This window comes from Anabas testudineus, chromosome 17 (genome assembly GCF_900324465.2).
Source record: "Anabas testudineus chromosome 17, fAnaTes1.2, whole genome shotgun sequence".
NCBI lineage: Eukaryota > Metazoa > Chordata > Actinopteri > Anabantiformes > Anabantidae > Anabas > Anabas testudineus.
In genome coordinates this window covers 17562665-17582923 of record NC_046626.1, presented here as the reverse complement: position 1 = coordinate 17582923, position 20259 = coordinate 17562665, and the positions used below count along the sequence as shown (strand labels likewise).

Genomic DNA, 20259 nt, shown 5'->3' with positions numbered 1-20259 from the left:
GGGGACACCTCGCTTATAATAATCAGTGTTTAGTGACACTCTCATTGATCGTTCTTGTCCAATGTACCCGTTGTTTAGCATTTAATAACCCCTCAAACTCATAGGTGGCAAAATCAGGATGACCACAATGTTCAACATGTTTTCATCAAGTTTTAATAGTGTCAGCCAGCACAAATCTGGATAGATCTTACTCAAGTGACATCCATATGCAAAAACTTACAGTAATCCAGATGCAAAAACTTACAGTACAGCATTCTGTTTACCCCTATGAGCCAACACATTAATTTCATGGCCATACACAAAAATAATGCCTCTAATTAATTAATTAATTGCGGATGATGCTGATTACATACTGCAATATGCTTTCTGTAGCTGTACAATTTAGTGACAATAGATCCAGATTGTGATTTGCGTGCACATTTTATGAGCAGTGTTGCATTTACATGCAGTTACATGTGATGTTAAACTGGGACTGTTGTGTTAAAGCATGCACTCTTATCAGACTCTGCCTTCCATTTATTTCCTACAAAAAAAAAACTATTAACATATTAAAACACTCCCTTCTTTGATGAATATTCAAGTGCTGAATCTTGACCAATATGCAGTCAGTACTGGTACATTCAAATAAAACGGGACATCTGTGTGAGCATACCAAGTTGTACGTCTACAGAACAGTGCAAACACAAAATTCAATCCTGAGGCTAGTCAGTAATAAGTCCTTTCATAACCTTATGATTTTCAGCACTTTTAAGTGTCACATTTTGCTCTTCTACCCATTCACTAGACAATATTCTCTTACAACCAGAAAAATGTGTGATATATCTACAGCAAGATAGCATTGTGATTCATATATCAATATCGGCAACACAAGACACATGGACAACCAATATGTGCTTATTTGGTCAAAAAAAAAAAAAAAAGGAATATGGCATTCAGTGGAAGTTTTAGCTGCACATACTTTAAATGCTTGGTTCTGATAACAACTCGACACATGAATAATACAGTGCTAATAGAAATTTCATTGCTCTTTATACACATTTATACAACATGACAAACCTTTTCAGACATGTTAATTCCCTCTGTCAGCTGTCAAAGGCTGTCATGGAGCTGTGAAGATGAGGTCCTTTGCTTGGATGCTTTAGAAATAAAAGTCAAGTGCAAAATAAAAGGCGTTTTCGCTTCTTAAATGTTTTCCATTGTTTACTATTGAGTGCTTGATTAAACAGAGCGCGTCTCCACCTCGATCTTTTCCTCGGACTGTGATGATTCTGATTCCTGGTGGCTGATGTTTGGCCGAACAGTCAACAGTGGACCGCCGCCATAGATAGAGTGGAGGAAGTTCCATGTTTCTTCAGAGATCTGCCCAGAGTCAGCTCCTGCAGGGTCAGTGCAAGGACACACACGCACTTTAATATTGCAAGTATCTACATGGCTGGTTTTAATCTCTATATTTTTACAATCAGGACAAAAGCAAGAAGTAATAATACAATGTGACATTAATAATAATATTGTTTTGTACCTTGTTTGAGTGTTAAATAGCCATTCTTGTTAACTGCAATCTTAGAATTATCAATGGGTCCTGGTGGATCTTGGAAGACAAAGAAAGACAATTAGTTTTCATAAATATAGACAACAGTAATAGGAATGGCTACATTTCAGATTTGTTTGTTTGAAATAGCTAAGATGTTAAAATGTCAAATGTTTTTGTCACAGTATGAAAGCCATTTCTGCACCCCATTTGCTACAGAGACAAAACAAATATTAGAGGTGCAGAAGTCACAGGGAAAAAAACGTCTGCAGACATGCCAGATGTTAGTTGGTATAAATAGAAATGACAATACAAAGCACAGAAAGGGGAAAAAAAAGAAACTTTTGGAATAAAAATGAAATATATTTTGACACTTCATTTTGTTGTAGCAGGAGGGAAACATGACTCGGGGGACTAAATCAAACTCTTTGAAGATAAATCAAAAGGAGAAATGGAACTTCACAGTTTCTTTTGAACATGAGCAGCTTTTTGTAACAAGAAGATGTCCCATATAAAAGAACATATGTGTCATAGTCTGCTCGACAGAAAGCTGTATAGGACATTTGGTGGATAAGACAAATTTACATCAAACAAAATCACACTGAGGATAAATCACAACCAATCACAGATATTAGGACAAACTGTCATTTAGTTTTACATTTAGCCTGTTAATTAAATATTTAAACAAGTTGGGAGTGGAAAGACAAGACTTTTGTCCAATTACCATTGTCTTTTCCTTTGACAAAGCCCTCCCAGTCACGAAACCACTGCATGCTGATGCAGTATATGACCACTGGAGACTCCTCCTCCTGGAACGCCTTGTTCAGCTTCAGTGGGAGGAGAGGGAGAGAGGATATGGGGGAGGAGCGGTAGAGACAAGAAGAGGAGAAGAAACAGCAGGGAAAGAGGGGGGGGGGGGCAAAAAATTAAGTGAGGATGAAAGGATTGAGGAGAGGAGATGGAAAACCTAATCAATTCTCTCTGGTAATTATTCCAATTAGAAGACATTCTTAACACCACACTGCACCAGTTTCATCTTTTTTGGAAAACGACACACTTCCTGTTTCTTTTTAGCTTACTAAAGCTCTTTTCACACACACACACACACACACACACATTCACTCATTGACATTATTCATTCCTTAGCCCGCTACTGTTGCATAGGCCATGCTAATCTACTCTGTTTCAATTATTAATTTATCACGTGTACTGCCTCACCCTAAACTTTACCCTTACCCTAACCTAAACCTAATTACAACCCTTACCCTAAAACCTAGTCTTAACCACAAAACCCTTCTCATTGTGAGGACTGGCTAAAATGTCTTTAATCCAATGGTTAAAAATTATGCTGGTCCTCCCAATGATAGCCATACAAACACAAACACACACAGAACATCTCTCTCTCAATGAGCAGCCATTGTGTGAGTGGGCAGACGGAGCAGGCAATAACAGCTGCATCTGTCCCAATGCATTAATGATAAGGCTTTCATCACGCTTCTCATCTCCTGCCGGGGTGAAGAGCACCAACACATGCAGCCTATCAACTGGTTAAACAGACTGAAGAATGGGCCTTTACACACCCATGAACACCGGCTGCACACAGGCTTACTGACACGCAATGCATTAACACTCACATCAATTTTCACTGTATCTGGCTGAAGCTCTGTTGTCCCTGCACAGTTTTGCTGGTGGACACACGGTTAAAAAGACTTACCCGGACAAACATGTCCAGCTCTGATTTGCGTCGTTTCTCTAGCTTTTCTATCTCAATCTGGCACGTATGGCAAACATACAGGTGGTTGACAGCTGGTCCCCCACCGTACCTGCAGGGAGCAGTTCACATTAGCTTACACAGATAAAATTAACACTACAAAGGAAACGATAGAACATCTATGAGAGCGACCAGAAATGAGAGATTTGAAAATGCTTAAGGCCACTAGTAAATCTGTAATTGCCCTCTATGTACCTGCTGTAAAGGTGATCCCACACATTCTGTGGCAGCATCACCACCAGGTCGTCAATGAATGTTGCTTTGTTGGGTGGAACACCTGATGAAACACATTGAAACAGCCATCAAATATTTTACATTTTGACAGTAATGATTGGCTGAGATGAGATGTTTCTTACAGATCACTATTGGAAATACTGTTACTGGTATTACGTTGCACAGGCAAGAAGCAGAACTATACAAAAATTGTCAAATTGTCTAACCTTTCTGAAATATAACATTTTCCATATCAAGTATCTACAGTGGCTCTGGAGGGAGCTTTTTCACAGTGCAGAAATATAACCTTGGTTGTCACAGCTTGGACCTTTCAGCTTGGATTATTTTAAAAAAGAAGGCATGTAGTTAGTTTGAAAAGAATTGACATTTAGGAGGCATGTAGGGTTTGAAAGGCACTGTCCAGTTGAAAGTCACTGTCCACTTGCAAAATGGGGAATGTAGCATCAAGATTTGTGAAGCTTTACAGAGAGTAGGTACTAAAAGTTTGGATGTCGTGGCATCTGCTGCTTCAGTTTTGACCATTTGTTTTTAATCTACAAGTTCAGATTGATCTTCAACAGATCTTGGACTGGAGTTTAGTTTTTTATATATATTTATACTGTAACACATGACAGATCTTGTAGTCATAAGAAACATAAATGGTCGGTACTAGGACCCAGCAGGTACTGCAAAGCAGCAAAATGTGTGCGTGCAGAAAAGCAGTGACACTTTGCTACAGCAGAGAGGAATGTGACAAGACAAGATAAGCGACTGTATAATGAACGTGATGGTGTAAAAATCTATAATTATTATCAGTTGTATCATATCAAAATGTTTTTATTAAAGGATTAAATTAAATATGCATTATCTAAAACTAAAAGGGAATTACATACTGTGTTCAGTACAAAGGAGAACATCATATTTTTGTTTGTTTGCTTTTCTCTGACCTGTTTCCTCTTGAAACACTTATGGGCAGGAACCATTTTATGGCTGTTATTTCAAAATAGTCTCCTGAGAAAAAATGCTGCCAAAGCTCCTGATGACATCCTTAGCAATGAACAGCAAAAAGAAAATAAGTTACAAATAAGTACATTCAGATTTGAATGGAAAATAAACCACTGACTGCAATGCTGAAATATAACACTATTTTAATACACTGATATAATCACTTATATATATGCTGGTAGCTGCTAAGGAAGAGAAAACAACCTGCAAATGCTTGTTTATACCATGAAACAGATTCTCCGCTGTCACTGCACCCTAAATGCTTTATCATAAATTGGGATTATTTGCTACTTAAATTTCTATTTCATAATTTCCTGAAAAAAAGAAGCCTGACTGGCACAAACCCTTTTAGTATCCTCCCCTCTTCACTACCAAAAGGAGAAAGAAGGATCATCTGCACGAAGAGAAGTAAAACCCTCTTTTGAGGTCTGCTGTGTTGTGAAGGGAATGCTCTGCAGTCTTTGTCAAAGCGAAAAATCCCTAGCCAAGATGAAAGCAAAAGCTGTGCTAAGAGAGGGCACAGCACAATTTTTCCACTAACGGGTGGACACAGGGCAAGGAAAAGGATCCCTGCTCAGAGACAATTTGACCTCTGCGTGGTTTCAGTAAGAAAATTACATGGTCATATGTACCTCCATGTGAACACAGGAAGTCATCATTGGAAATGGGCCCCGGCTCAGCAAAGGTCTTGAACTTGTTAAGCCACTGGCGAGAGATGTAGAACTGCAGAAGGCTGGGCTCCATTATGTTGAATAAACCTGACACCCGCCTACGTTCTTTCACTGCATCCTCGTTGCTCTTTCTGTAACAGACACAGACCAAAGATTAGTCACTATCGCAACTGGGTAATCAAAAATAAGATGTTAGGTTATGTATATAAGTGGCGTGAATGCTTACTTATAGAAGAGCACATAAGCTTCAGCATTCTGGACACAGGATTCAGACACCTCGGTCACACTTTGGTCATCAAATTCATACCACAGATTGTTCAAATCATTCCTGCAGTAGGCTATGTAGTGGCCACCTGGGATTAAATGGAAGACTGTATTAGAGCAGCATTCTTCAAGCTAACAAGAACATGAGAAATCAAGGCTAAATGAATGCAGGACACTCCTATGTGCCAACTGATGAAGGGGAGTGACTCTGCCCACTCACTGCTGGCAGTGCCATGGTGACAGATGACTGACAGCAGGTCGTAGTTGGTGGTCTGGGTAGAGCTGTCTTTTGCCAGAAAAGGCTGCAGGTCCAGGCCTTCAAGCGGGAAGGAAACGTGGGTGCTTATCTTGGTGGAGAACATCAATTCATGTCTAAAGCGCTTCAAGTGGATACACAGGATCTGGAGGAAAGGACCCAAGGATACAAGGACGTTTTATTTGAGAGGCCCATTTTGTGAAAAAGCAATATGATATGTTATAGAGATGTCTGTATACCTCTGGCAAACTTTGCACTTTACAAAATTTGACTCCGTTCCGTAATCTAAGATAAAGAAGGACAAAGAAGATGAGTAATGACTAAAGTATTATTATTATTATTATTTTTATTAATGTAAAATTAATAGTTCTCTTCATTATTCAGGCACTAAAATTACTCACTTCTTGCATTTTTCACAGCTGTACATGTTGTCTCCTAGAAAACAACAAACATAGTCACTGAGGCATCAATCTTGGTGTTTGTGCTAGTAGAACAGTTTTACACCCACTTGCTTACCCTTTAATTCATCCCTGGCAAAGAAAGCCGCAAGACAGTCTTGTAGCGTAACCACTGGACCCCAGAACCAACTAAATATAGAAACAGACACAAGAGCAGATTATGAACAAGAAGAGCAAAGTAAATAGATTCTAATGTCTGTTGTGAAAGTCTAAAACAAATACAGTGTTCACATTATGTACACACACCTCTTGATATATTCCATGACAAAGGCGATCCAACCCTGTGGTGCATAAGCTTCCCCACAGGAGCCTGCTTTTACCAGAGAGGTCTGGTGGGTGGATGAGTGGAGCTTGGCCAGGTCTTCTTTACCCGGGATGGGCAAGGAGATATCCTGGAAGTTCTCCAAGGTCACAGACACCTGATATATACACACAGTAAAGATTTCTCTTAGGACAGCTACAAAGAAAATAGCCACATTCAACAACTACTATCCACAGTATAAAAGAACTTAAAATATTGCAAAATATTTCTTTTTTTTAAGACAAATTACTTGTTGATGAATGTGTCTTAGTATATATATTTTTAGAAAACTAACCCGATCACAGGTGAGGCACTGAACTGAGCTGACAATGGTCCCATCGAACACATCTGAGATCACACTGCGGTATTTCTTCTGACGCTTGTTCTTAGGTGGAGAGAATGTGGTCACTGCTGCAGGAAGGCAGGGAAATGTGAGAGTAATGCGTTACTGTATGTTGGCAAAAATAGACCAGGGGTATGATTACGCCACAAAACCCTGACTTCAATCTAGATATGACTTTCTCTGATTATCCAGAAGTACCTTTCTTGTGTGCAGGGTTAAGGCTCGGCCAGCCAGAGGCAGCTTTGGGTGGGCTGCTAGACATTTTGGGAATGTGTCCCTCCATGGGAACTGGACTCTGTGGTCTTGTGGTGTTGGACATTTGGATGCCTGGAAAGGAATCTAGGGGAGAGCAGGCCAAATATTATAGATTACGGATTTCCAATATGTTGTGAGCCAACATGTAGCTTCTTTCTGATTACCTGATGTTCTGCTTTGAACCTTAATGGCTCCCTGGCTGCTGATAATAGGTGTGGTCTCAGTGGTGGTGTCAACATCTTTGTCCATGTCTGCTCCACAGTTTCCACCCATAACACCAACTCCAGAGCGATAAAGGTCATTAATCATGTTCTTCTCCTTCTGCCACTCCCTGTTGGCCTGAATCTCATCTTGTTCAGGAATCAGCATCTCAGCCTCGTTGGTGTTGTCCATGAGCACATTCCCACCCTGCACCTCGTTATCGGCCCGCTCGCTGCTACCACAAGACTCACATGACTGGAAGTCATCTGACTGGCTGTGGTTGTCCTCCATAGGGCTGTCGTCCACTGTGATACTATTGCTCTGGTCATAGGGCTCAGCAACCAGCTCCTTCAGCTCCTCATGAAGCTGATCCATCAAGCAGCGCAAGAATTCCTGGGAGTCCTGAAGATCACAAGAAGATCCGTTAATATCCAAATGTTAGTGGGGGTAGCAAATTAGTGTGAGCTGGTATAATCTGAGGTTTTTGCTGTTGTTTTGGTCACAGTAGTCTGTGAAGAAATATCCAATTTCCTCTGCCTGAATATAACACTAAATAACAACACAGCAGTAAGTCTTCTGCAATATAATCAAGTCTGACAGTCAGAGTAATGCTTTTCCAAAGCTAGTTTTTTTCCTAAATTTGAACAACCACTTCACCTTCTTGTTTATCTCAATTCTGCCAAAATCTGAAACCAATTCCTTATGAAACTGCAAACTAACTTAATGAACCTCAGACATCCAATCTCCCTCTCAACCTCGATGTACTCTCCAGGTCCAGAGCCTGGAATGTTAACTTCATTCATAGCAATGCTAATTCCAAGGCTGTGCAGCCCAGCGTGGCGTGACAAATGAATATTCTTCAGCTAACTCCACTGAACAAACACTGGCAAGCCGAGAGGAAACAGGCTTTTTTTATCATTCCACCATTCAGGCTTATAAATCCTTTATTTACACACACTGGACAAAGACAAGACGTGCAGTTAAATGCATAAATCCTTTCTTTTTTCAAGCACCAATGGAAACAAAACGAGAAATGTGCCTTTAGATTTAACATGAGCATTTGTGTGTGGATGAAAAACTGTAGCTCTGGGTGATTTGAGCTGGAGCTAATGTGATTTGTGTAAATGAATGAGCATGAAGGGATATAGAGTGGAAATGAGTAAAGAGAGGCTGTATAAGATCTGAGACAGACTTTATAGTCTGGGCTTCAGACTCATAAAAACCCCAAGTCAGCACATATTCATCCTCAGAAGGAAATACTCAACAAAGAGCAGAATGTCAGTGACAGACACATTTTTGTGTTATATGCTTGACATGCTGTATTACTGCAATCTTTAAAAAAAAAAAAAACAAGTCAAAGCATTACTCACACACTTAAAAACACCCAAACATCACTATAAACTGTACAGAACAATCAATTCAAACTTCATTTCAGAGTTTACATTTATATTGACTTATTTACAAACTGCAGAAGGAAACGCAAAAGCAAAGACTACACCTGCTTAAATTATTATTCATAGAGAATATATATTGCAACATACAGTATTAACTGCTGTTTGCAACGTTTCATTAAGGCTTCCAACCATGTTAAGTGTGTCCATGTTTTATTTATACAATGAATATGCATACACATACTTCAGTTGAATATTTATTTTACCATCTGGGATGACTCACCTGCTGAGAATATCCTCTAAACATGGGGTTTATGGCTTTGATCCCCTGGAACAGGTTGGTCGGGACCACATAGGAGGGTCTACAATGTGGGAAAACACAGCTTGCTTAACAGTATTGTAACAGACAGTATCTTGAAATCTAACACAGTATCATCACACATCACACATCACACATCACATTCAGCTCGCCAATGATTCTGAGCTTAACTGTGGCTTGCGCGAAAACTTTAACACTCTATAAAGTTAAAGAGCTAACTACCCAAACAACAACCACAACAGTGACAACCACCAACCTGTTCTTGTGCCACAGGTCTGACACTAGTTTCTGGTAGCTTTTGCAGAGGGCAGGTTTTTTGTCGGTCCTCACCAGGCCACCACATTCAAGAAAGAACTGTGTCAAGGGCGGACTGCAGTGGAAAGACGGATAAATATATCATATGTGGGCACCAAACAAGCTTTTACTAAATATATGCCCATTAACGGAGGAGTTATTCTTTGATTGCTGTTGCAAAAAAGCTTGCAAAATAGCTAGTTCTCAAAAACCTAAAAAGGTATAAGATGGCATTAGGTTAACTGTAACTGGTTTTGTTTAGAAATTGCTGTTTTTCTACAAATCGTTTTAGGTTTGTGCTAATGCATTCATAGAGGTCAAACATGATCTGAAGAAGTTTAAGTTCAGCATTTCTACATAATTCTGCCCGTTCAATTATATTCATAGTTCACTCATAAATTCCCAGAGGTACTGGCTCACGCAAGAATGAAGGACATCTGAAAGAGCGGAAAAGAAAAACAGTTGAGGGGAATAGTATTTGATGGATACCGAGTGGACAGAAATTTGCAAGAGACAAACTACAGGATGAATAAGGCATGTTGTGTTCCCTTCCCTTGGGAAAAGTAAAATCCTTTCCAACTGAATAATGACCCGACAGAAACTGAAAGAAGCAGCGCTCACACAAACAGACATCAAAGTAAAGTTTCAGAGAAGGTCCCTCCTTCTGCAGCTGCATAACTCAGTTACTCCTATTTTTGGAATGTGATTTAGATTGCAAATTTTGACCCACATTTTTCCCCATTTTGACTTGTATCCAGACAAGGCACCATCAGTTTAATTTAAAATTTTACCAGCTCCTGGGTAGAAAAAGTATGAGTTACAAGAAAGTTGGTAATAACACATCCTAAGGCTCTGCTGCAAAGACCTAATTAAAGGGATGACACCAGCAATTGTATCACAATTACAATCATGAGGAATGAATCAGAAGGATTGGCACCCTAATAAAAACAATAAAACTGCAGGAAAAAAGAAAAAGTAAAGGTATGCACACAACAAGACATGGTGGGGAAAGAAAAAGAACAGAGGAGGAGGCAGATGAGATGGGGAAAGAGTTCATTTGTAACAAAAGACCCTACAGGGATCTACAAAAGGCCATTTCAGCCGTCTCAAATGGTGCACTGCAGCAATTTTCACTCAGCCGTCACTCTCCCCAATGAGCATAACCATGGTTGTTTCTCACAGTCAACAAGAAGCAGCCAGGCAGTGAATATATATATAGCTACTGAAAAGAAGCATTTAACGTCTGAGTAGTGAGCACAAAGTAAAAAGAAGAAAAACCAAAGAGCACAAAGGCAGAGTCAGAGAAGTGATGTGGGGTAGACAGGTTGACCAGGGACAGAAGGCAGGTAAACAGGGGGCGAGGTCTCACCAGTTGGACAGAGCCTGTAGGGCAGCATTCATGTAGCAGGTGTTGCCAATGTTCTTCAGTCCCGTCAGGCCTAAGGGACACACAACACACCAGGGAAATTAAAACAAGCTACTCATGAAACGCTCGTAAATTTTGATGGCAGCCAGAAAACCTCTACGTTGTTAAGAAGACTCATCCTATTTCTTAATTAAAATTTTACAGCAGGCGCAGAAAAAGTGGAAACCTGGTGTTTTGTAAAGGTGACTCCATTTGCCGGCTATGAAGGCCAATGGACACTCATTAAAATCAAACAGTTTTTGAAATATCTCATTTACAGAAGTGTTTTTTCTTAATTTACTACCGTTGAGTATTCTTGAGTAAGTATGTACAAGCTTTGTACACCTGGATTATCCCCACTAATCCAGGTGTATCCCCAGAGGGATAAACTGTACAGAGGGTTTCTTGGACTGGAGGGTTTTTGTCCTGAGATGTAGTGTGAATTGTGGGAACTTATATATACTCAGATGTGCTCCTTTCCAAACTATGTTTAATCATTTATATTTGCCACAATCAAGTAGAACCAATCTGTAAGTCACAGTGAATCTAAAAACAATAATGTGCATGTCTGTGTTCAAATTCGACAGCGTTATGATTCTGCAAAAAGCAGCAATCAGACCTAACCGCCTCCACAAGCACAGTCGTTGACCGTGTTGATGTGAAGTGAGGCAAATCAGCCAAACTACAATAACTAAACGCTGGAACACAGCATGCACCTGTCCCTTTCACCTCACTCCTTAACTGTGCTTCATGACTCTCTCTCCACACACCACCTGCAACTCTCACTCACCCACTTGAGGAATCACACCTGACAGTTTCAAAACCTCTGATGTTGTTTTGTGTAGCCTGTTCTTATAACACCTAGTTAATCCACCTCCTGAACATATGACCAGCATTTGTGACAAAAATAACCAAAACGTGGATCCAAAGATGTGAGGTTTAACCTAACATATGCTACTGAAAGAGCCTCTGTGTGTTTCTCACAGCACTGAGCGGAAACATTATTTGCATTGGTGGTTCCAGTGGAGTGTGAGCTAGGGACCATGTGCAGTTTGTTGTATTATATCTTTGTAGTGTGTGGCTGCACTGATTGTAGTCAGCACTTATCAACAGCAACATATGACAAAACCTTTTCAGTTGTATTTGTCTTTTCAACATGTCGGACGCTGGCTGTGGTCTTTGTGTTGTGTACAACAAAGTACCATGTACAACCAAAGATGTGGTGAAGTGAGGCAACCCTTGTGTTCATCAGCCAATGTACTCTGAAGTCTGCTTGATGTGTCAGGGTCTTTAGAAATTCTCATCCTGACGTACCGCTTCCCTGCTCTTATTCATTTAAATAATAACCTTCACTTTGAATTACATCGACTGTTGATAACTGAGCTCCTGTGTTTGAGGTGCTCATTTGTTAATTTTGTCAAACTTGGATTAAGACGTGATAAAACTTAATTACATTTTAGTCCCCTCACTGACTTCATCTATATGATTTTAATTATTAAAATGATAACGTAAAAAAAGAAAAATGAGTCTACTGCAGCAGAACTGTAACTGTACCTGGAGATAAGAACATTTTGCATAAGTACATTTATGCCGGCTTCATTTGCAAAATTCAGATATTTCCACTAGTATATTTGTATGTATTTGTATTGTATGTATTATAGCCAATGCTAGCATTGTGCTTGAAACTTGAACTGTTTTTGCTTCATGTACATTTTCATTTGACTGCACATCTCTGTCAATGTGAGTAAAACCTATAACTTCCTCAAATCAACAAATTATTTTTGTCATGTGAAGATGAATACATTGTCTGATTGGGCTGACCTCTTGCACGCAGGTCATCTTCCTCTTCTGTTTCCATGTCCAGATCTTCACAGGCTCCATTAAGGGGCACTCTCAGAGAGGTCGGGCTCCCAGGGGCCTTGCTGTTATCCTGGAGCAACAGAACAGCACACAGACCTCATTGTAAAACTCTTATCTAGTAAATGAGCAACCACTCAATCTGGCTGACAGTTCAAACTGTAGCTTAGGACAGACTGGTGCAATCAGTCAGTATAATTGGAGAGTACGTGGTTATGTAACAGAGTGATTATACCACTAACAAGTGCATTCCAATAAGACAGGCAGATGCAAAAGTCACTTTTTGCATTTTTTTTTGCATCATCATCGTTATGACTTTGAACATTAATTAACAAACTGTAGTTTAGGGTGTGAAGGCAATCCTGCATAATAACCCATTATGACAAACAGCAGGGAGTCTGGCTCTTACCTGATCGGCCTTCTGTGGAGAGGGGAGGGGTTTGCTGTTGGCGTGGAGCGAGTGAGGACCCAGTTTACGCTCCAGGAAAACCTCCTTGCCGCAGGCATAGCACCACACTCGAAGTGTGGTCAAGTTCACTGTCAGGTTGTGCCGTGTCTCCTGCACATAAAGTTGTCAAAGAAAAACATTTGGTGAACAGACGTATCAAAGTGTGTGTGCTTTGTTGTGAGTACAGTGCAGCAAAACTAAATACATACTGAAGTCTGACAGTCAATCAAATTATTGCTTGTTTTGTTTCTCTTGACGCTGAAACTCAAGGCCACAACATCGTGAATAAACTAAATCAACCTTCCACCATTGTCACATATACAAAAAATAACATATGGTACATTCCAACCCCAAACACAGACATTATTCCAGAGCTAAGTGTCTCAGGTTACAGGTGCAGATTGAGGCAGCAGTGCAGCCTTTTACTGCTGCATGGAAACATGGCCGAGTTCTGCTGACCCACTGTTGCTCTGACAAACACCAGCAGCCTGACAGGTCGACAGGAGACTGAACGTGAGCAGCACCCGACCAGAAGACTCTGCATTATTCATCAGGGCTGCATTAGCTTTCACACAGCGGGGTAAAGTGGAGCAGGGCAGGGCTGGCAGAGGGGGCACACCAGACTAAGCACGGGCATGAAATACCCCTGTTTCAATTATGTATGAATGGAAGTGCACCAGGTAGGGAAGTAATAACAAGCTGGATTTATATGGTTTAGAAGATACTTTACCAGCCCACATAATGTTTCATATCACAATCAACTGCTTTTCCAGTGACACTTTTATATATTCATATAAAACAAACCCACTCACACACAGAAAAATACTTGAGAAAAGGAAAAAATGCAATAAAAGCTGTCTGAGTATGTCAGTAACTCCCATCATGCTCCATATATATTTTAGCCAAAATAAACACTGCACAAATATTTAGGATATTTCAGCACCAGCCTAGATTCACCACTATGTTCTTCTGATAAAGAAGCAGGTTGGTCTGGTTTTTGTCTGACAAAAACACTGTCAAGTCTCCTCTTTAGCAGTCAAGACATCACTGAGAAAAACAAAGAAACACCAACAGGAACTACTCCTTTCAGGGCGATTCTGTCTGTCGGTGAATCTGCAGTTTTTGCACAAATGCAGGCAAAAGTACTAAAAACTGTTGTTTTAAGAGGAGCACTGGCATCTTGAAAGTAATAACGAGGCAGTGATTCTTCTGCAATGTAAAGGATTCCTGAAGTTTACCTGTGGCTGAATTCTTCTTCCTTTCCTTTCCTTTTTATGATATTCAGTCTACTTGTAAATACTGATTGTGTGTCTCATTTTGTTGCCAAAAGTACATACAAATGTGAAGCCTTCTAAAATTTTCTGAACTTGCTGTACATTTTAATTCCACACTAGCCAGTTTTATTTACTCATATTAGCAGTGGCTTTCACTCTCAGTTCAACAACATCCTTGCATAGTCAAGATATTAAAATGTTTCCCTCCTCTCAGGGCTTCCAAAGCACTAATTAAACATGACTTTCATTCCTACAAGATTTAAAGATCTGCTGAAAAAGTACAAGAGGCAACTGGTGAGCTGCACAGTCAGATGCCCCAGATAAATGCACAGATATCAAATTCACTGGTGATCATTTAGAATCTTTCTGCTGATATTACATTTTGCCAGCACAGTCTGTATCCGATTTCTGTCTCTTATCTGGGTGGAGAGCTTCACTGAAGTGGTTGGCACTTTAACAGGCTCTTTCTCGACAATAGTTTGAGCAGCTATGCAGATACCATTAGGCAGGGCAAATTACACGTTTGCTTTTATATTCCTCCTTCTAACCCCATTTGGCCCTAGCGTGCTGGAGGAAAAGCCTTAGTCAACAGTCGCAGCACAGAGGCTGAGTTAAGCTTCACAGCAGATAGGAGGGGCACTGACTGTAACCATGGAGCTGACAGTACTAGTGGATCTCCCCCACTTTCTAGAGGAATGGCAATTAATAATGGATGATCCACTGCTGTAACTGCATCAACTGTGGAGATGTAGGCGCAGAATGTTGGCTTGATGGTTTTTAACAAAGCGTGCACTTAAATAGCTAAAAGTTGCACATGCGGGCTCTTGCAACATGGAGAGAAAACGTTAGAAGTAAAGCAATGCAACAAGCAGTTTTATTCCAAGTCATGGCTCCTGGGAATTTGAAAAAGTATTCCTGTCCTGAACTGCCATCTGTGCCTCTCTTCTGACACCTCTACTGCTTTTTAGGTTACACTTCTCCTTTAACTTAACATCACAGTCAGTACTTAAGCACTTCCCCTTCTCCTTGAGTCACATTCCTTTCCTCTCTCTTCTATGTATTAGATGCCATTTCCCAGCTGATAGAGAATTTTTACACTCTGAGAATTCTCACCTGTGAGTGGACAGTGCTGTGGTCAGCGTGAGATTCTCCACATCCTACATATGCACAGCCATTCTAGAGAAAAACATACATGATTATGTGTGAGTGTTAGTGGTGAGAAATTATATTTCCAACAATCCAGTGAACCTTTTTTTTTTTTGCAGGGGAGCATTGTCTTACCTCCAAACATGCCCACAAGTTTGGTCCTCCGACTTTACAGTCTTGGCACTGGCCCTAAAAAATGTAAAACAAAAAAATGAAACAAAAACAGAAAGCTTGATGAAATCATATTAAATGAGCTATTACAACATTTTTTAAAGAGTGACAAGTTATGAGTAGGACAGTTGAAAGAGTCAAGAGGGTGGGGTCTCACATGGGATTTCTGAATAAGTTCCTCTTTGGTGATCTCCCCCACACAGTCCAGGTGGGGGCAGTCACAGCTGGACACTGGCGGCATTGCTCACCAGCAACTCTGTGACAGCAAAAGAAAGAAAGACAGAGAGAGAGAGAGACAAAAAAAAAACACAACATTCAGGCAACTTGCTTTTTGTGTCAGGTGACTTCTTGTTCTAACATCTGATACTTGAAACATGATAGGTGATAAATCCAAAGAATAGCACAGAGGTCAAGTAAAACAGTTACGCTGCTATAACCTGAGTCACCACCAAATAACAATGTGCACCTTTTACTATGTTGTGTAAATTTATTTTAAAAATCTAAATCATGTGCCCATCTATCTACACTCAATCCCATAATAGCAAAATAAAAACCCTCACGCCTTTAACTCAGTACTGTGTAGAAGTCCCTTTGGCAGCAATTACAGCTTTGAGTCTTGTTGAGTAAGTTTCTACAGCTTCTCAAACATGGATTTGGGCAGTTTATGCTCTGAATCTCAGTCAGATTCAATCAGAAGCATTTCTGTACTCTCCACAGATGATCGTTATACTACAAATGGGGCATAAGTCTGGATTGGCTGGGCTGTATACTTTAGGTCACTGTCATGCTGAAAGGTTAACTATAGTCATACTCTGATGTTGTGTTCAATCTGGATCAGCTTCCTTTGGAATAGTTAGTTGCAGTCATCTGTCCCTTTGTTCATCCCCATCGTTGGATAAATAAAGTCTATCTTATCTTATCTTAAGGAAAAGGCACAGATGTTCCAAACCTCTTCCATTTCACAATTGCATGAAGTGTGTTGTCCTCCTGGCAACACTCAAAGCTTTAGAAATTATTTCAAACCCTTGCTGTGATCTGTGCCTCACCACCATTTCATTAAACAGATCAACAAAAGTGAAAGCAACTGAAGTCTCAAGTCCCAGGTTTTTCCCTGCCTTCATGACTGACAAATTCCTCCTATCAGCCACTGAAATACCAAGCAGTGCATCACGCCACAGCTGTCAGCAACTCGTGTGGAACCAGCATTGTATGAACAATGAGGCTATAAATGATTTTAGTGTTGACAAGGTAGAAAAATGTCTTTTAAATGTAAAACAAGTCAGAACAAATCCTCTTCAAACATAGTCCAAGTGATTAAGTTCTGCTTATTGACAAAACTCAAGCAGTGAGTTTAGAAAGATTTCCATCTTCACATAACAGTGATTTCATTCCATTTGACAACAAGAGAGAAGAAATGCTTTTCTGCCTTATCAGTAGATAAGCACTTTACAATGTCGCCTCTCATTCACCCGTTCACCTATCAATGACACTGGAGCTGCCAATGGCTGACCACAGGTGCTGTTGTGTGTTGTGCATGTAAACGATATAGCTGGTTTCACAAACCTGGCCTTATGTAAACATGCTGAAATGCAAGTAAGGTCTTTCAGGTCATCTGTGTAGGCATGACAAAGAGCTTTAATTCTCTACAGGGATAGAGCTACATTAACCGGTTGTAACTACTGATTAAGGAACTACTGAGGAAGCATTTGGAATTTTGTTAACACCTTACGTGCTATGACTAAGCCAACCGGCTTGACAAAATGACATGGCTTGTCACTGTCACCACAACAATCTTTAATTGTAACTCGAGAAAAGCTGTGCATCACAAGACTTCGCAAGACTGATAATCTACTTTTGCTACAATTTGTTGGGCGTCTGTTGCGCTTCTGTTTTTTAGTGTGTATGAAAAGAGGAAGATCGGCAGCTTCCCAACACAGGCGTAAAAGCCTTTGTTGGGATGACAGGAAACCACTGACGGTTTTTATTATCAGCCTTCCTCAGAAGACTGCAGTCGCATCTCCTCCACAAAAGAAAACAATGCTCAGGCACTGCCTCGCATAGGGATTTGCTCATATACTGAAAGACAACATGGATTACTTGGGGTCTGTCCATCAGGTGTCCTGTATGTGAACAACTGTTAAATCATGAAATAAACATCTGAGTGTGACACAAATCCTTACTCTTATGTGAATAAAATAAACAAGCAAGGTTTGATCAGTGCTTTTCAGACAAATCGGCAGTACATCAGACACCACGACTTTTAAAAAAATCATGTGACAGACTGGGAAAAATAAAACAAAAGAAAAACAAAAGGAAACAGGAAATAAGACTGTGAATGCATTTCTTCCCCTGCATAACACAAACCAAAATAAAAACAGTCTTTATCAAGCAGTTTCATTGCAGGTGTCACTACAGCTATTAATAATTCACTCTTTATCTTAAATGTGTAATAACACTCATAAAAAGCCTGGTCATAATGACTGACTCTTTGAGGAGCTTTCTGAAGACCAAAAACTTGTTATTCCAATGTTTCTGTTGCTCACAAAACACCTGATCATTAAATATGGAACCACTTTGCCATGGTAAGGCTGATCATTTCATGTTATTGGTTGTTTTGATTTAAGGTTCCTGAAGTTGTGGCTCTTGCAGACAAACGGTAAGGACATACATAATTGGAGCTATAATAGGCAGTTGATTAGTTCATTGTTTAAATATTTTTCATTGGTTCAGTATTGTACATTTAATATTCTGTTGGTTGGACTTTACAATGTATTTAATGACACAAGCGTGTCCTCTATATATAATGTACATGTTTCAAAGTTTCCTTTGAGATGTTAGGAGGTGAAACATGGGCAATGGTAAAGTGTACAGGTACCTATCCAGGAAGACTCAGAGTTGTAACGGGTGCAAACAGGGTTAATACACAGGACTGAATTATGCCTGAATACTTTTAGATTTTAGTTTTTGGCTTTTAATAAATTTGCAAATGTTTCTATCAGCATGTCTTCTTTTTGTTATTATAGGTTGTTGAGAGTAGACGGATGGCGAGTGCAATTTAATATTTTTTTTATTAAATATATATACAACATGATAATAACACATCAGTCGTTTCTAAAGTCACTATACATCCTGTATCTTAATACTTTTGTGATCAGCTTGAACACAGGAAGAGATCCTCTATTACATTCATGCCCAGTCTTGTACAAGTCAATACAATATGCCTGCTTCCTCATCTAATCACTGCTATCTGTTAGTCTCTTTAATAACCCAACTATCTTATCTAATTAATGTATATAACCTATAACCTATCTGTTTGTCTTACTAGAATCCTACAATAGCCCTGAACTTTGGACGCTTCTTTCAAAGGGTCAAATGAACAAACTCACTGTGCCTCCAACAGTAAACAGTCACTATTACATCCAGTAGTAAGCACTGAGAAAATCAAATTAGCCCATGGTTTTACTATTAAGGCTAAAGCAATTACGCAAGGCGGGTGAGAGAATATTTGACCATTCTTGTGTTTTCACTGTGATGAACAGAGATTCTGTGAACAGGAATAATAGTAATAATGCCGGAGATTTAAATCTCCACAAAGAAGTGGTAACCTAGAGTCAGGGTGGGGCGTTGACCCAGACCAGGCAGTGCACATGAAGCCGATATTGACTGTCTGATTCCGTGTTATCCTTAGTCTTAGTAAACTTAGACGCTAAAATCTGATACGTGAACATTGCAAATCACAAAATGAGTCAATCTAAGTATGCTAATGGTTCCGTTTAGCAATCGACCAATTACGCCATTATGTTGAAAGCGTAGAATTACTTAGAATTAATGTTAGCTGGATACATTAATGGTAAATTACGTTTTCTCTAGCCAGTTTAGTTTGTGTGAGATAAAGGCAGAATACGTTACCGATATGTGTGGCTTTGGCCTTGTCCTCTGGTCAAAATGAACTGTCAAACCCGAGCACGGCGTTGACAGCGTCATTGGCTGACTAGCAATCTTTCGCTGTTAGCATTAGCTTGTTGGCTATAACTGGTCTTTTTTTTTATTCGTTTCTTTTGCAATCTAGCTATAGCACTTACGACAACATACACACATAGCTGGGGATGAATAAAGCACATAAAGCAGTTAAAATTTGAGTTAATTTGGATGGTTTGCTATCTCCCCAGTGATCTGTCAGCTAATGTTAGCCAGCTAGCTAACGTTCCTGTATTACATGACGATCCCACAGTGACTAGCCTTACACCAGTCAGTTAGCATCCAAAGAAATTAGCCATGGCTCTTACCTGTTGTATAGTAAAAAGTGATGTCTTTCAACTGGATCCGAATGTATTTGATGTCTAGGATTGAGTTTAATCTCTATTTAGAGTCATATTTCAAAGAACGATCCTTCAGGTTAACGATAACCGTTCCCGTCGCTCAGCGTGGTTGCTAACGTTACAACTGTCCCCGCCCATTTCCGGTTACAAAATAAAACAAACCCTCCCTCTCAGTTTACTGTAAGCAGCTGATTTTTGTGTTGTCCTCCCTTATGCTTCAAAATATAATAACATAACAAAACGTAAGAAGTTTGAAAACAACAATTTGAATTAAACTTTAAAATTAAAATAAAGAATATTGAAAACTGATAATTGCAGAAGTCTTGACTCGTCATATATATGAGTAAATAGTAGTACTGTGAATCAAGG

General features: G+C 39.8%; 1 protein-coding gene across 2 annotated transcripts; it reads right to left on the bottom strand.

Annotated features, from left to right (window-relative positions):
• Nucleotides 1-130: 130 nt before the first annotated feature.
• usp33 (ubiquitin specific peptidase 33) lies at nt 131-20027 on the bottom strand. Of its 2 annotated transcripts, none has more exons than XM_026374555.2 (24): nt 19858-20027; nt 15729-15827; nt 15536-15589; nt 15368-15430; nt 12942-13091; nt 12497-12605; nt 10640-10709; nt 9233-9346; nt 8941-9019; nt 7230-7668; nt 7009-7149; nt 6763-6878; nt 6413-6585; nt 6225-6295; nt 6110-6143; nt 5948-5993; nt 5673-5853; nt 5415-5541; nt 5150-5319; nt 3495-3576; nt 3243-3351; nt 2253-2355; nt 1520-1588; nt 131-1376 (listed from the first exon to the last, which is right to left on the bottom strand). In XM_026374555.2, exons 2-24 carry the CDS (start codon nt 15810-15812, stop codon nt 1219-1221), a joined length of 2742 nt encoding a protein of 913 aa, XP_026230340.1. In that variant the 5' UTR covers nt 15813-15827; nt 19858-20027; the 3' UTR covers nt 131-1218. The 2 variants fall into 2 exon arrangements, with proteins under 2 accessions (XP_026230340.1, XP_026230341.1); XM_026374556.1 differs by lacking the exon at nt 19858-20027 and adding an exon at nt 19481-19537.
• Nucleotides 20028-20259: the final 232 nt, after the last annotated feature.